The sequence below is a fragment of the Osmerus mordax genome, chromosome 1 (assembly GCF_038355195.1).
Source record: "Osmerus mordax isolate fOsmMor3 chromosome 1, fOsmMor3.pri, whole genome shotgun sequence".
In the NCBI taxonomy this organism is placed as follows: Eukaryota; Metazoa; Chordata; class Actinopteri; order Osmeriformes; family Osmeridae; genus Osmerus; species Osmerus mordax.
The window spans coordinates 19,039,725-19,057,091 of NC_090050.1; the positions used below are offsets into that span (position 1 = coordinate 19,039,725).

General features: G+C 44.6%; 3 protein-coding genes across 6 annotated transcripts; 1 reads left to right on the forward strand and 2 right to left on the reverse strand.

The window, feature by feature from the left end:
* Positions 1-2,963: 2,963 nt before the first annotated feature.
* si:dkey-7k24.5 (somatomedin-B and thrombospondin type-1 domain-containing protein) lies at positions 2,964-5,808 on the reverse strand. The gene is made up of 5 exons (XM_067242713.1): positions 5,435-5,808; positions 5,082-5,273; positions 4,901-4,979; positions 4,542-4,724; positions 2,964-3,915 (listed from the first exon to the last, which is right to left on the reverse strand). The coding sequence occupies exons 1-5, from the start codon at positions 5,667-5,669 to the stop codon at positions 3,798-3,800; spliced, it is 807 nt and encodes a 268-aa protein (XP_067098814.1). The 5' UTR covers positions 5,670-5,808; the 3' UTR covers positions 2,964-3,797.
* Positions 5,809-8,973: 3,165 nt separating this feature from the next.
* Positions 8,974-11,075, forward strand: rdh20 (retinol dehydrogenase 20). The gene is made up of 5 exons (XM_067228836.1): positions 8,974-9,426; positions 10,151-10,249; positions 10,390-10,535; positions 10,713-10,844; positions 10,955-11,075. The coding sequence occupies exons 1-5, from the start codon at positions 8,974-8,976 to the stop codon at positions 11,073-11,075; spliced, it is 951 nt and encodes a 316-aa protein (XP_067084937.1).
* Positions 11,076-11,716: 641 nt separating this feature from the next.
* stau1 (staufen double-stranded RNA binding protein 1) lies at positions 11,717-17,283 on the reverse strand. 4 transcript variants are annotated; one of them, XM_067242118.1, is made up of 15 exons: positions 17,147-17,283; positions 16,124-16,436; positions 15,885-16,006; positions 15,625-15,769; positions 15,321-15,474; positions 15,027-15,198; positions 14,847-14,942; positions 14,483-14,695; positions 14,206-14,343; positions 13,980-14,126; positions 13,773-13,866; positions 13,274-13,596; positions 13,012-13,134; positions 12,707-12,786; positions 11,717-12,601 (listed from the first exon to the last, which is right to left on the reverse strand). In XM_067242118.1, the coding sequence occupies exons 2-15, from the start codon at positions 16,326-16,328 to the stop codon at positions 12,514-12,516; spliced, it is 2,100 nt and encodes a 699-aa protein (XP_067098219.1). In that variant the 5' UTR covers positions 16,329-16,436; positions 17,147-17,283; the 3' UTR covers positions 11,717-12,513. The 4 variants fall into 4 exon arrangements, with proteins under 4 accessions (XP_067098219.1, XP_067098195.1, XP_067098211.1 ...); XM_067242094.1 differs by having other exon boundaries at positions 14,206-14,349; XM_067242110.1 differs by lacking the exon at positions 17,147-17,283 and adding an exon at positions 16,787-17,063 and having other exon boundaries at positions 14,206-14,349.
* Positions 17,284-17,367: the final 84 nt, after the last annotated feature.

A 17,367-nucleotide genomic window follows, 5' to 3' on the forward strand; every position in this document is an offset into this window, starting at 1 on the left:
AGCACTGTAGCAATAGTTCGGATTACAAACTGATTCAAATAATTTAACACGTTTAAAAAGAGAAAAAAAGTTTAGTCTTCTTAAATATTCAATATTAAACCAATCTGGTGCTTTCAAGTCATCTTGGAAAGGTGGAAGAAATGTTAAGATTTGAAATAATTTTTATTGTGCTTTATGAAGACTGTGGTAATGTTTAAAGTGTGTGTACATTAACATATAGATACAGTCCCGGATATTGCTGCAATACATGCATCCTCATGCTTCATCTTACTGCATTAAGTCAGCCAAAGAGATTACATTCATGATGGGGGAAAGAGTTTGTAAGAAAGAGAGACAGAAAAATGAAGAGAGAGGGAGAGAGAGAGAGAGAGAGAGAGAGAGAGAGAGAGAGAGAGAGAGAGAGAGAGAGAGAGAGAGGGGAGGGGAGGGGGATGAAGTAAATATAAACAATCTGTCTGTCTGCATAGCAATGAAGAGTCTCATTCAAGAGAACGAATTTCAAGGAAATTGTACAAGCTGTAATATTGAGTCATCCAAACAACGTTTATAAAAAGGCATTATAAACATGGGACTTCTCATGGAAAAGGGCAAAGGTTTACTTTTCTTCCATCTGAGCACTTGGTCATTGGCTTTGATTGTGTTATATGTCATGTTTTTGTGTCTTGTGGTTATTGCACCAATGTATGTGGATGGGACATACAACCTCACTTATTCAGACTAAAATGTACTCACATGTATGGTATACAGACTTCACGATAGCTACCACCAGTTTCCATGGTGACAGCCACTGTCGGCTGGTACCAGCGTTGCACAGCTTTGCTAATTGGGGTGTGGAAGGTCTGATTGTATCAAATGTATGCATGCTCACACAGTCATATAGTCCAAGCACACACACAGACACACACACAACCCCCTACAGGTATATTCATCAGACACAACATATGGGCATACGATCTTCTGTATAAACAGAATGTGCCAAGATCCTTAACAATGAACAATGAGCCCAACATTCCAGGTACAGGATATTACAGTGCACTCTCAATAAACGTGTGATTCTAACTAAGACAGACCTTCTATACTGTAATAACATAGACACTGTATCTTTGTACTGTACACCCCTTTGCTCTCTCTTTCTCTCTCGCTCAGAGAAGACAGGATGGAGAGAATGCTGCTTTTCCTGAGAGTAGAATATATTGCTCCCACTCTCGTCTCAACTGGATTCAAGTGAGAGGAACTGAGGTGTGAAAGGAATAGCAATGACTGTGGGAGAGGCTGAGCGTGTGTGTGTGTGTGTGTGTGCGTGCGTGAAGAGGAGCTGCAGGAGAGGAATAGGGAAGCCAAGCTAAGAGCTGGTGATTAAAGCGTAGTCTGGTTCAGAAGACGATGAGCTGCTTCCGGTGTGTGCATGTGCTCCTCTGTGGAGGGTGCATGTGTGACTCTGTGGAGGGTGCATGTGCATGAGTTAATGTGTTGAGGTGGTTGTTCCAGTGAGAAAGGTCTATGTAATTTCAGTCTGAACCCATTTTGCTATTATACTGTGTACAGGAAATGTAAGAACAGGGGAACACCTTTAGCCTGAAATGCTAAAGACTGCTTTTTTACTTGCTGACATTTTTCTTTCTGCCTGTAGATTGCTTCAAGGCAAACTCTACCTTCACATAACACCCCACATCACAAAGCTATGCCCTCAACTGGCCACTCACGTGCATGTGTACATCTGTATGTACACATGGATGGGAGTCAGATGGCTGAGCGGTGAGGGAGTCGGGCTAGTAATCTGAAGGATGCCAGTTCGATTCCCAGCCGTGCCAAATGACGTTGTGTCCTTGGGCAAGGCACTTCACCCTACTTGCTTTGGGGGGAATGTCCCTGTACTTACTGTAAGTCGCTCTGGATAAGAGCGTACGCTAAATGACTAAATGTAAATGTATGTATGTGTGTTTGTGTGCAAGTGTGTGTGTGTGTGTACTGTATGTGAGAGGAAAAGAAGAGAAAAGCGGAGTGCTTGTTCTTTAAGATCATAAGCACACATCCTTCAGCTGGGTCCACTTAGTGTGACATAGTAACATGGTTCATCTATCGAATGATAATATCATAACATTCTGTCTTGCTCATTGTGCTTGAAATCAATTTCATTTTAAATACATCTATTCAAATACTCTTGGGTCAAATTGTTATCTATGTAGTACTAGCTTATTGTGCCTGGTCTGGTCTCTGTATTGAATATTAAATACTGAGATACATGGGATTCAGTCCCATCTGTTTCATATACTCATAAATCAATTTTGGTCTAGATGTAAAAGTTGTCAGGGACAGTTTTCCTTGTAAATGTTTCTGTAAAATGATGACAATCAATTATTCATGCCTGTCATTAAGCATTATCATGATAAAGTAATAGAAGTCTTAAAGATGGAATAATATCATACCATAGAAAGAAAACCATGCATGCATGCACATGCAAGCACGCACGCACACACACAGACCTGGGCAGTTGTGAAAGCCATCAGGGAAGATAAAAAAAAGCTGGAAATGATTTTGTAAAAAGGTAGTTTAAAATGGTAGTTTACTGCCATACTGTTGCGTACTTTTTCAAAAGATTAGGACGTTTCCTTCTGTCATTACTTTTGCTGCTAGTCATCTTCGACTGCATTTGATTAGTTGAAGGCCCCTATATTATCACTAGCTGTCTTCTCTGACTAAGTGAGCCACCCATTATCCACATGGCCTGTAGAATAATAAAGCTTTAACTTTCATGTCATCTTCAAAAGGAAGGTTTTCGATGTCAGGATTTGTAAGAGTCATTAAGTCATCATTACGTAAGAAAGCACAATCAAGTGACTTTTATTAGTTTTATATACATATACAATGTGAAGACATTATGAAATTGGTCAAATCCTGTTGATTATTACTGAATTCCAGAGAATTAGAATGCATTGGTTAACCCAAATAGTTTTTTGCTAGTACAGTTAAATCGGGATAACTATAGACTCCAATTTCAATTCTCCATCTCATCTTTGGTCCCATCCTATTCAAATGTAAGTCTCTTGCAAACGTTCAGTATATTTGGAGGGGAGTTGACCGCAACCCTGCTGAAGCCATCAGTCTTTGTAAAGTACACAATTTCTAGGGAACTGAAAAAAGTTATTTGAAAGACGTCCCCCACTCTTCTACGATGTTGTTTGTAGGTCTCAAGGCTGTTTGTTTTGTAATATTTTTACCTGTTGACTTTCTATGCTGTTGTTACTGTATAAATGTTCTGTTGTTCGATGCATGTTGTAACTTTGGATCTGTGACTGGACATGGCACTAACAACGTCAGAACCTGTCATGTAAAAAGTGTCTCAATGTCCCAAGATCTTTCTATTTCTTTTAAAAAGGCAACATTCCCCTTGGATGACAAAAAATGAAATAAATCGGATTACATAATGGTTTGGTTATTGATTATTGTATTGAATTACATGCATTATTGAAGGCGCGGCCGGCTGACAGAGGAGAAACTACTACAACAAACAGCAACCACAGCAATGAGACAGACATACAGTATACGCTACTGTTTGGTTTGTAGGGACTTAAACAAACATAACAGCTTTTACACCCAATATAACCATGACATTCCAAATATTTTCTACGTCATAATCATGTTGTAAACAAACGTGGCATGACTCCTGTAATGTCATGTAACCCTACAGTCTATAAAGCACCTTACTGTTTCCAGTAAACAGGAGCACACTGCTAAGGACGTGGCTTCTGTGTGGAGAGTGGGTTAAGACTGGAGGAGATCTGAGGGAGTGGATGGCATTAAATGAAGAGGAAGCTGTGGACCGTTGGGCAGGAGCAGGAGTCTAGCCTCCCGACACGACGCCACACACCGCGACACCGTGGGTTCCCCACCGCCTGCCACTGGAGAGACTGCCTCCTGAGAGAGGTAGAAAGATAAGAAGAAAAGAAGAGTGCGAGAGATTTAAGATAGAGACAGAGAGAGATACTGTGATTCATCTGCAGTAAGTACAGGAGTCAGGTGGCTGAGCGGTGAGGGAAGAGGGCTAGTAATCAGAAGGTTGCCAATTCGATTCCCGGCCATGCCAAAATGACGTTGTGTCCTTGGGCAAGGCACTTCACCCTACTTGCCTCGGGGGGAATGTCCCTGTACTTACTGTAAGTCGCTCTGGATAAGAGTGTCTGCTAAATGACTAAATGTAAATGTATGTGGTAACAGTCTAAGACTGCCATCTAGTGGTCACATCTCCAATTAATGAAAAAGAAGGTGGCACTGCATCACTTCCTGCCCCATGAGAATATGTGTCGTTTTTTATCCTTTAAAGCCTGAAAAGTACAAATTGGAAGTAGAAATAGTGTACCTTTTCCGATTATTTAAACAATTAGACACTTCAGTAGACTATGTGTACATACTGTAAAATATCTTAATCGCAGACACACGGTTCACTGTTACATAGCCAGTAGTAAGGATAGTTCTGACACCATCAAACTATTAACAATATGCTTTTTATTGGTCATAAAAAGGTACCCTCTCCTCTGTCTTACCTGCCCTCATCCTCCACCTCTCCATCTCCAGTGCAGTGTTTGTGTCCAGCAACAAGAGCTGGAGGCTGACATTCCACACACACCCGGTGGCCCTCTCTTAGATACTGCATCCACCGTGTGTGTGGCCCCACACTGTGCTGACATCCTCCAGTCAGTGAGGTCAGCTCAAACTGCACACAATAACTGCCACACACACACACAAATCCAAATATTACAAGATCATACACATATAATAGGCAGAGGCGCCGTATAGGGGGGAAAAGTTAGGTTATTTCCAAGGGCTAATAATAGGGTTCACCCGTGGTATTGTAGGCCTAGTTACGTTTATAACACACTTATATATTGACTGGACTTCTCACCCTATGACGTCACCAATGTCAGGAATGTCTCTTTTCTTCCTGGCGTTGCCATAGCCACCAGTGGTGATGAGAGCTGGGACTACAGAACAAACATTAATGGTGACAACCCATAATGTTAACATACACTGATCAAGCATACCATTTTGCCATTTTGGATTTGTACCAACCTAGGGGTCCTCACCTAGTGAACTGTGGCACTGTCGATGGTGGTCCATGTAATCTGCACAGCCAGCACGTTCTTCCAGATACGGACAAGGTTCCCCTCTGTTGTGTGGCTCTACTAGGACCTTCCTGCTACGCATGCGTACCGTGGCTCTGCATGGCACTGCACAGCCAGACCACATGGTCCACTCACTCACCACACAGGACACAGCTACAGTAGGAGCATGGACATACACAGATAATGAGACACTAGGCTAAATTTACAGTACATAACCTGAGATCAACTCTTTATTGGTTTGGGTCTATTACAGAACCCACAACACAGAGGACAGAAGCTCAACTGTTGTATGGATGTCCCAAGATATTACAAACCTGGACAGGCAAGCTCATAATCATGACAGCAGTCCAGAGTAGACACACAAGCTTGGTCGCAGTAGCAGGTGCCATAAGAACGGTCAGCTCTCCATCCTGTACTGACGCACGACGGGTCTCGGCCGGTGCAACATTTACCCGCATCCTGACACCCAGCCTCGCTTGTAGTGACGAGGAAAACCAGTAAACAAACACAAGTGTAAATGCGTTTGTCGGTTAGCCTTCGCCGGTGCATTGCAATAAATGGTGCAAAGTCTCGGCAATCCCACTTCCGACACTTTTTTCCAGAGTGCGTAAATGTTGCGCTCACATGCAAAAAAAGTAAAGGGTACTGTTTTACTTCACTTAAAAACCAATCAAGACATTCATATATATATATATATATATAACAATTTTAAAACTCCGGATCGCTCAGATGGTCCCTTGCTGATTTGAGTTGATTCGTGTCGAAGTGCCTGACGCTACTCATGCTTATTCAGCTATGCCAACTTTCTACCTCTCTTAAAGGGGCAGTTTTACCGGCGACATGGTCCATCGATTCAGAGCTACAATAAAGTACTTTTAGTCCACTGCTTTTTCACTGTAACCTTTGTAAAAAAAAAACATCCGACAAAAACTTTCACCTCTGAACAAGGAACAGCTGACATAGGCCTATAATCTTCACAAGTGTACACAATCCCTGACGACATTTTGGCTAATGGCTTGGATCATGGCTTGGATCATTTGGGGGAGATTCTGTGATTTTAAGGATGATAGTTGAGCATAGGCATTTGGGGGTATCTTTGTCATTAAACCTCGATTGCTGATCAGGTCATTTGGAAGGGATGTTGATCATGGTACTGTCTAAAGCATGTGCAGCTTTACCCAGGCCCATTGGGCATGTGGTCAGAACAATGGCAAGCAAATAGTAGTGTAGAAAGTGTCTGTCCTGTGTCTACTTTTCCTTGCAAAGGTTTTGGGAGGATAAACAGCCTGTTGACTTTGCTCAACACTTCCTCTGTGACACTGTTGGCATGAGCAGCAAGTTTTTCTGACCACGCATGCCTAAACATATGAAAATAATGGATTAATCAAATTCCAATGACTGAGGTCATTCATGCAGAAAGAACAATAATGTAGACAGGACAGTCCCACAGAGTACAGACGTCCACTCACATACACATTCCCAGAGAGAGAGAGAGAGAGAGAGAGAGAGAGAGACAGAGAGAGAGAGACAGAGAGAGAGAGACAGAGAGACAGACAAGGAAAGGAGAGAGAGAGAGTATGTAGGGTCAGTCCAACTCAGACATACAGAGAGAGAGGGAGGGAGGGAGAGAGAGAGAGAGAGAGAGAGAGAGAGAGAGAGAGAGAGAGAGAGAGAGAGAGAGAGAGAGAGAGAGAGAGAGAGAGAGAGAGAGAGAGAGAGAGAGAGGGAGAGAGAGCTGACTGCAGTACCTTCACAATGGCCCAGCCCCATGTAGGGGGCCCTATAGAGGGCAGACGTTGACCATTTACCGCTCTAATAAACTTTCAATCAGCTTCAAAAGTCTACTCACTGTTCTATCAAATGTCACAAAGATTATTTCCCATTGTTCATAGCATGACAGCAATGTCCACATGGTGCACATGGCAAGCAGGCACATATACTTGCATGAATACCCTGACATAAGATTCTTTTATACTTTTATTACTTATAATATTGTTTTTATTGATTTTATGTAAAGCACTTTGAGCTGCAATTCTTGTATGAAATGTGCTATACTGTATAAAAAAGTCTTATTATAATTATTTTTATTTATATCTGTGTATATAATGCTGCGTGCCTGTGAATATGAATAATGTTTTGTAAATTATTTAGATAATTATGTATTCAAATTAATAAATAGTATAGTACTAATTTAAAATGTTATGGGCTGACTGGAGAGAAGACAATGTTTCATAAGGACCTGATAGGATTAGATCACACACCTAGCAGCAATAACAGCTGCAGTAACAATGATTAAACACTGACTCATTTATTTACTGAGGCACATCCTACAAGACCTGCTGGCATGCAGCCTTTTGTGCCAAAAGGCCAAGTATCCCAAAATGTAGATCACACCTATACTGTAGACTTAAGCTAACTGGAGTCAGTCTCAAAAGATATCCTGTCATATCTGCAGCATTTAACAAGTTGGACTACTGTAATGTGACTGCTGATAAGGTGTCTTTTTTTATTGCCAGGGTGGAGCTCAAGCAGACTCAAAAAGTGTTATCAAGAACCAAGTAAACCCAACAATATAGCTTTTTTATCACTGGATTGCATGTTTATGGACATTATAAATGTGTAGGATTAGTTGTATACTCCACCATGACTCACATGCATGAGTTTAGGTCTCTTACTTTTCCTTGTTTAGTGTCTTAACTTTCAGTGATCAACATGAGAAAACATCAAACGTTTATACATTAACAATAGAAGTAGTATTCACACGCACAATGCAGACAAACATCGCCTGCTCAGAACATAAGCATCTATTCTAAGATTTACTATGCACGCGTACGTAATCTTCTTATGTTCTCACTTCATACAGTGAGCAATGTCTCGAGTCTCAGCTTTCTGCCCGAAATACCATAACCAAGGGTTCAAAGTGGGACAAACTCACAAGACAAAATTTGCAAATATAAACTCAAAACATTTACCAGTTACCTGGGAAACTTTATCCTTACAGTTTCTACCACAGTGTGTGAGTTAATTGCCATTCCAGTAGGCTGTAGCTGGTGACAATGTCTGGGTATGGTGAGGCCCAGTTACATACATGCCGACTACAATAACTGAACTGCCATTGACATGAGAACAATTCCACATGGTGCATACGAACAAATATTTTTGTGTCGTGTTGCTTGTGAAAAAAAAGTTTTGACCTCCCAAAAAGTTTGACAAGTTGACAAAATATTTTAGAAAAATAATTTGAAAAAACGTTTTCAAAGGTTGAAAACAATTTTTTGTTGTTGAAAAAAGCTTTGCAAAAAGTTTTGCATCATTAATGAGTACTTGATGAGGACTCTACTATAGTCTGCTGTACTCTGCTCTGCTTTAATGTACTCTGTTTTAGGCTTCTCTGTATTCCACATGGTGCACATGAAAAGCAGGGACCAACTTGCACATTTAGTGCACTGTGTCTGTGGGATCAAGAGTCATGTGTTGTAACAGGAGGATTGTGGATGCTTATAACATCAGCCTTAGAAAAATTGTGAGACACACCTCTAATACTACTATGAATGTTGTGTAGTTGGAAAGAGTTACATATGGTAATGCAAACATACATGCATAAAAAAAGTGGTTTTCTATAGGGGCTCAAAGAATTAGCTCTAATCCGGGAGAGAAGAGTTTATATAGACCTTAAACGCTCCTCACAGAAGGAGGGAAACACCAGTATCCGTAGCACTCTCACAACCACTTGCTCAGTCAGGGACAAAAGAGGCGAGGTGCTCTGTAAATATTTCACACGTTCACATAAAGTAGGATCCATACTGCTTCTAGTCAGAACTGTTCTATCACCAGACCAGACAAGGAGGGCGAGATGATTTTCCTGATGGATTGGCAGATGATGCTGCTGGATGTGTTGTACTCCATCCTGCGTGCCACTGTGCAGCTTGTCTTCAAGCCGCGCTCCAAGCCAGTGGATGGGGAGCTGGTGCTCATCACCGGTGCTGGGGGAGCACTGGGGCGCCTCTTTGCCCTGGAGTTTATCAAGAAAGGGGCTGAAGTGGTGTTATGGGACGTCAACGCCAGTGGCAATGAGCAGACGGCCAAGCTGGTGCGTGAGGAGGGGGGCACGGCGCACCCCTACACGGTGGATGTGACCAACCGGGAAGAGGTGTACCGTGCCGCTGACCTGGTGCGAAAGGATCTGGGCCGTGATGTCACCATCCTGGTCAACAACGCTGGGGTGGTGGCTGGGGAACGCATGCTGGACTGCCCCGATGAAATGTTGGAGAGGACCATGAAGGTCAACTGCCACGCCCTCTTCTGGGTAAGCCCCCTCAGACTGGTTGTGAGGCTGGAACACGGAGGGTGGAGGGGTGGTGTGGTCATCATCATAATGGCCCACGATGTGAGCTTTGGAACATGAAGCGTTACAAGCTCAACATTGCTTAATAGATCTGAATTTACAATTATATGCAATCAATGAGTGCAATTCAGTCATAATATCTTATAATATGCCTGACGGTAGAAGAGTCTCAAGAAAGATTTTCTAACTTTCTTTCAAACCATGAGCCACATAATTTTACAACTGTCATGTAGGATAACATAATGTTTTCTAATGGAACGACAATCCCATAAAGATGATGTACGTAGTAGTTTCCATCAGTCTCTGCATTGCTGGAGCCTTACACCAGCTGCCACGAGACATTCACGGGGCAGGTTATTGTGCAGTCTGACATGATGTGTAAAATGCATAGCTTTAATACGATTCTATCCCTTTAGCATAGCGACACCAACAGACTGAGCCAGCTAAAGGGTTCTGGGCTTCTCCCTCTGACCCTCTAACCCGCTAACCCTCTTACCACAGCAACTGTGCACATGCAGGATAAGCTCCCTTCACATTGAGCAACTTTTAAGAAGCCTACTCTGCAGTCTTACTCACTCCGTTGCCTACAGTCATATGCTAATACCCTTTTCTTAATTATCTTCACATAAGCCTGAATCATACGGTAAGATGTTCAGTGAAAGCTTTCTCTTTCTCTTTCCCACAGACAGTCAAGGCCTTCCTTCCCCCGATGAAGACTCAGAACCATGGGCACATTGTGACGGTGGCCAGCGTCCTGGGGCTCTTCAGCACAGCGTGTGTCGAGGTGAACCTGGACGTCCAGAGAGCAAAGACTCCGATTAACAATAGGAATCAGAATCAAGTATCCCAGTTTATACACTAATGACTAAGGTAAAGATCACTGTAAAAATGCCTGAAGTGTGCTGTGTTTTGTGTCTGGGGCAGGATTACTGTGCCAGCAAGTTTGCAGCGGTGGGTTTCCATGAGTCGTTAGCACACGAGCTGGCAGCCGAGGAGATCGAAGGAATCAAAACCACTTTGGTGTGCCCATACATTGTGGACACTGGCATGTTTGAGGGCTGCAGGATCCGGTAAGATTCCACACTTAGGACTGTGTCTGAGGATTGTGGTTAAAGGTTGATGGACAAACATCAAATGATCTGACACATCATGCTGTATGATGCTAATACATTTGTGAGGTCTACATGGTGGATCCTGATCTTCCCACTGACAGGATGCTTATCTTTGCTCTCTGGCACCCCCTCAAGGGACGAGGCTGAGTTGTTCCTGTCACCACTTGACCCCTTATACTGTGTGGAGGAGGCCATGAATGCCATCCTCATAGACCAGCCCATGGTGTGCATCCCCCGCATCACTTACCTTGCCTACATATGCCGAGCGTGAGTACAGAGGCCTGTTCAATCAGACCCCAAAATGTTGTCTCGGTGTATGCTTGGTGTCCCCCCCTTTTTTCCAACTTTGGCCTCATGTGCTTCTTTCTTCCCTCCAGGTTACTGCCATGGGAATCAAACGTGATAACCTACAGGTTCACGGGATCTGACAAGTGCATGTATCCCTTTGTTGACGCAATGAAGAAACGCACCACCAACGGCCTTTCACAGCTCACCTAATCCCCAGCGACTCGCCCCGGCCTGTCCACTGACTGGTCCCTAACAACACCTAGTTGGATAAGTCTCAAATTGGGCTCTGCTAAAGATGACAAAGAGGTTGATTCCATCAGAGGCAATCAGCACTGACGGTGGTGCACTGATTGCATTCAATAAACCAAAGATTGGTCTTGCTGTAACAGGTTTTCAATCAATTGAAGGTAGTGGTTTTGAGCTCTGCAAGAAGTGTTTGATTTGCAGAACAGATATGTTTGCAGTGCAGGAGGTTGACTGAATATACAAGAAGACAATATGGTAGCATGTGCTTGATGATTTCTCAGCCAGGAATGCCATTAGCACTGAGTGGGTAAAAGCTACCAGACTGTCTATTCTAAATCAAGCGTCAGTCCCTACAATGTGTTTGAACACTGGAAGCAAGGTGATGACTTACAATCAGCAACTGATATAAAACCGTGCTTGTAACATTGTTCAGACTAGTCAACAATTACGTCAGATGTCTATATGCTTTACTAAGAATCCTGGCATAAGGATTGTGTTTACATGAAGTAAAATATTCCCTGACTCACATCTTCATGTGAGTCAACTCAGTCCAATCATAAAACATATGCAACACACATCACAGCTGAGAACATCTCCATGACAGCTTTTTGACCTTGTTTTGTGTTTGACAGCACACAGGTTTTATTTACATTCCATGGGGAGCAGAGAGGGGGGGGGGGGGTTGACACTGAGGGGACGGGCATCAGGGAGACTGATGTGACAAGGGGGAGTTTGGGGAGTTGCGGGGGGAGGGGGGGAGACATCGTGCTTAGACCGTACATACGCAACAGAGACTTATACTGGCCCACCACACAGGGTGGGGACAACATCACGACATCACACGCTACATTTAGTCACAAAACCTTCCCAGCCCTACATGGTAATGTAGATAAACACTTCACTTGTGGTTGTTGATATAAAAGCACTCTAGGAAAATCAACAGTGGTTCATAAGCTGCATCCTAGCCTAGAAAGGGGTTCCAAACTCAAATGTAACAACCTACTCAAGACCTCAAGCAGGTAAGGCATGATAAAACAATTAAAACAGAATCAACAAATCTGTCTGAGACAACACAAAATCTCTTTTCACAGTTATCATAATTCCTTTGGATTTCAACCACATGTCAATGATAACCGCTATGTCATAGAATAGGATGCAGCTACATTATCTAATAAGCGACATAAAAAATAAATAATGTGTACAATTAAACAACATTAAGGAGAGGAAATCTACCAATCTTCTATCAATCTTGTTTAACTGTGAACATTTTGTAACATTGAATACGAGGAGAGATGCTTTAGAGTCTACATTGTCCGCAGCTTCCTGTGGCCTGCAAAGACAGCCAATCAGAACACAGTGTCTGAGTTTTCTCTAGTGCTTTTTCAAACAACCAATCCTGTGTTTACACTGTGCCATCCAGAGTCTGTACCAAGGTGCTTGAGTTAGCCTGTTTGAGCAAAGAGTCGCCTTCCATGTCCTGTTTGCCACACCTGTAGAAAGATAAAATCAGCATGACTACCTCCCAAATATAGGATTCACTTCCTGTTCTGTTCTTCCTCAGAACCTGAGCTGCAGAGAGCTGAGTCCCGCCTTACCCAGAAATTGGTCCGTTTCCTGTCCTGTCATTGGACTGCTGGTCCAGTTCAGAGAGTAACTTCAGTATATTCAAGGCAGCCTGTTTGCAAGCAGGACAAAAACAGAAAACACACAGCTCTGTTAGCCTTGGCTTGTTAGAATCACTGACAACAGTTAACCCATACATACAGTTACATACAGTGTCTTCGAGCTTCATGTCTAGGAGACCATGAAATTGGCCTGCAGTTAAAACTCCATCAATTACTAAAGTACACTGGTCCAGCCCAGTGAGGTATATCAGTGTAACTTTGTAGCGCTGACATACCATGTCGTGACAGGAATCCACATCCTTCCCGATCCCATGGCTAATAAGCGGCGGCTGGGAGGAGCAGTTGATAAGAGACACAAACTCGTTCTTGTTGTTTTTGGGGAAGTCTTTGTATTCCACCTGAAAACAGAACGACAGAAAAACATGTGAACTTAGTTAGCGTGTTGCTTGTATGGCTGTTATGAGAGGGCGCCAGTGAAGAAACATCAGCCAATAAGGTCAGTTGTAGTGAGGTTTTAAAGACAGTATGAGTGAGTACCTGAAGGCCCTGCACTGTGGCCAGATAACTGAGCTGTTCTGAGGGTCTGGTGAGGGGGCCGTGGGGTAAGTGGCCCAGGCTGTTTTTGCTCTTCAGGATGGTCTCTGCCGTCAGGGAGGTACCAGCATACAGCAGCTCGTTGGCAATCATGGCAGTGATTGTGGCCATGGCTGGGTTGGCCATGACACGGCTGTAGTCCTTGGCATGGGGCCCTTGGCAGGCCCCCACTGCCTGGGCCACCTCAGGCACCATGGGCAGGATACCTGCAGGAAGCTGCTGGTGGCTGAGGTAAGGTATGCGGAAGTCTTCCTCCTTGGAGGAGGCTGGAGGGGTGGGGGGGGGGGGGGGGCAGAGAGCATACCAATTATAAACACGAGGATGAAAGGTATGCTATCACAGAATGCATGAACCATAATTTGTTCAAATACTGTGACAATGACTATTATAGATCATGCAAAGCATTCCAAATATGACATAGGAGTATGAGGACTCAAAGCACCTCTCCCCTGATGGTCACCCAGAGCGACTTCATCCACAGAACCTGGTTCAAAGAAGGTCACCTTCCGTCCATCTCCTGGCTTCTTCAGAGGAGCCTTCAGTTGACCACAGACACAGGTCAGCTACAACACTAGATCCTGCGGTGTCACACCAATCTTGATGTTCTAATCTAGCCATGCTGCTAACCATGTGCAAAGCGCAACAGTACCTTCTCATCTGTTTTAAGTGCCGGTTTGGGGGGTAGAGGCTGAGGCACTTTGTATCCCAACAGCTCCAGCATCTTCTCTGCTGCGTTCCTCTTGGCCACCTTCTTACTGGGACCCATCCCCTCAGCACACTGACCGCACACAGTCACCTGTTCAAAACAACCAGACGACCCTTGTGAATTCCAGGCCAATCCTCAGCAGCCGCTGTCAGTTCCTGGCTTTACTGACCTGCATGACAAACTCCCTGCGTCGAGGCAGGCCCCTCTCCGTTACCATGTTGTACTCGGGCTCCTTCTCCTTCTTGGCCTGCTGGATCTGAGCCAGGCGGCTGATGGGGTTCATGCCCTGGCCGTACTCTGGGCTCGTCTGCAGCTGCAGGGCACACACACGTCAGCGACAGCCCCCGGGAGCATGGTCGCAAGTTCACCAACAGCTTAGCTATGCCTCCTTCCAGGTTTTTTAAAAGGGCCCGATGGCCCTCGTCAGTGTCGTCTGAGGCCCTCACCTTGATGATGGACTTGGTTTTCTTCTTGATCCGTGGCAGCATCTTCTCCACGGTGGGCAGGTGGGGCAGCCTCCTGAGCTCTTCCAGCACTGCCGTGGCTGCTAGCTTTTTGGCGATCTTTTTACTCTTTCCCTCACCTTCCCCAGAAAACTCCCCGACGGTCACACGCACCATGAAGCTCTTCATGTGCGGGGGGCCGGCCTCCTGCAGAACCTGGGGCGGGATGGGGGGGGGGCAGGAACGTAACGGCACGGTAAAAGATCTCTTTTAGTACCTGACTCAACCTGCTCAATTGAAACGAATGCTTGATTGATCCAAAACAGTGAAACAGGGGTACGTGTGTGACATGGAGATCAATTCAAACCTCAAAGTCAACTGGCAAGTTCCTCTTCAGTGCAATTTCAAACACTTGGCTGATTTCGGATTTGTTGAGATTCTCTTCCTCGGGTTCTCCGTTTATCTGCAATGTCGAGCATTGGACAATGACCTAGAGTGAAGCTGTTCTATCCCAGTAAGCGTGTTCGTATGGATCTCCCTCTCTCACCTCTGGCAGCTGCTGCAGCATTGGCTCCTTCTGCAGCACTTTGAGCGCTTTGGCCGCTGCGTCGTGTTTGGCAAGCTGCCGGGTGCGCCCCTTCCCATGGAACTGTTGGCCTCCGATGGAGAGCTCCATGTGGTAGAGCACTGTCCCCACTGGGGGAAACGGATAGTAGTACCTGGGGGAGGACAGCACGACATGCACCTTTCACTCATGCTGGACACCCTGCCTGTAGGAAGGTACTACATGTCAGCTCACTGTTAATAAATGCCAGTTGAAGGGTGAGGTGAGTGGACTCACTGTTGCATGGAGTGCTGGTAAGGCCCAGGAGGCCTGATGTTGTAGTTGAAGCTGGGTCTCATACCAGGGTACGGGTCAATAGGTTTGTATATAGGCTTCTTCCCCAGCTTCATACAAAGTGCATTCAACTCCATGGTGTGTGTCATGCAGTCTACTACAAATATACCACCGCCCCCCAAAACAAAACAGAAACCTGGATTATTTACGAAGGTATTGGAAATGCTATAAAATATGTGTGACAGAACAGAGCACACACAAACACACGCAGGGTCTGCCTCTCGGAACAGACCGTTTGGGTTCTTGCCTGTGTTGCGGGGACTCCTCATACTGGGTTTGGGCAGGGTGGTCTGTGCCAGGGCGGACGCAGCAGCCGAGTGCTGGGCTTTCTTAATACTGGTCCCCTCTGCCTCCCAGCGCTGATCTCCCAGGGTCAGTCTCACTGAGAAGATCTGGGGGAGGGAACAGAGACAAAGACAGGATGAGGCCTTTGGCACTACGTTGGCGTACAGCCTCCCAGTGACACGTCTCAGGTTTTCTGCAGAGGAAGTGAATGGCTGCTGTTACCTTAGAATGAGCTGGTCCTTGTTCACACAGCAGTTTGTACTCAGGCTGGATTTTATTAAAACGGGCTAACTCATTCACCAGACACATGGGGGTCTTCTCTTTAGGGTTTGCCATGTTAGATACTAAAACAGAACAACAGAGAGTGAGGCTTGTTAGTTATTCAGGTACAAGTCGATGGCTCTGTGTATATTTCGTGGATGCTTGGGAATCAACCTGAAAGTGAAAACGCACACACAAACCTGATTGGGGGCTGAAGGCAGTGGCTGAGCCTGAGGGCAGAGCAGAGCTCCTGAGAGGGTGACTGGCACTCTCTGAGGGCAGGGGGCTCGATGAACAGGGAATACTGTAGCCAGGTTGGGAGTGGGGTGGTAGTTGCAGTGGGGTGGTAGCTAGCACAGCTCCAGACATGGAGTTACCTGGACACTGAAACTGGAGTTGGGACATACTCTTGTTGGGTAGGAGTGCTTGGTAGGCTGGAGTAAAGGTGGAGCTTTGCAGCAGAGTACCAATAGGTGCCAGAGGGAGATAATGTTTGAGACTGCAAAGCTTTGCCTGGAAAAAAAATTGAAAAGAGTTCAGATAACAGAACACTTACTAGATGAGGTATGTGTGATTGTGAAAGCTTACTGGCATTCTACATTTAAAGTAAAAACGTATCACTGAATAAAGCATTAAGTACCACTGTCTTTACATAATGTGATGAGACATTCTCTCTCTTTTATTACTCTGTTGATTCCTACTGAATACCACAGGCCCAGCTAGATAAGTAGGCTAGTTGACTGTCAAGAATGTACAATTATATTATCTTATAAAAATCAATTTGCATTTGACAGCCTGTTAATAGAAATCTGTTATTAGTTTTGAAGCTGTCAAGTGTTTTTTTCATTACAGTGCTCACTTACGACGATATTAGCGTTCCAACGAGCTCGGTAACATTACGTTAGCCTGCTAAGCTTGCATTCTGTGCTGTGGCCAACATGATTAAGTGTTGGCTACTGCTGGCTAGTTAGCTAGCCTGCTAGCAAGTTGGCTACCGGCATATTGGAAATTACTTTCACAATGTCGTGTCAAATACTTTGTACTAGCAATTATGCCTATGTTTTGCAATGACGCATCGGTACAAATCCGTTAGGTTTTCTGTAGTAAACTGCAGGGGAGTCGATAGCAGTTCCTGCTGGAAGCTAGCTAGCTAGCACTGCTGCTGACGGCTGTCTAGTTCAGACGCTCCTACTTTTTTGAGGAGGTGCCTAAATTTACCTCACCTCTTTATCCTTCCTGCCCAGGTCTTAGTCCATAGGATACGTTGCTTAAACGTTGTATCGCTATGTTTTTCGCCAAATTCTAGGGGCGTTCCTTTGTGATTTTTGGTCAAATTTTGGTTGTGAGGAGGTGAAAGGAAGGTAGACAAGGCAAACACTAAAGAGAATAGCCAATCTTGACAGCGCCGTCCAGGAAGTGACATCAGCGACGTGGCTTTTAACAG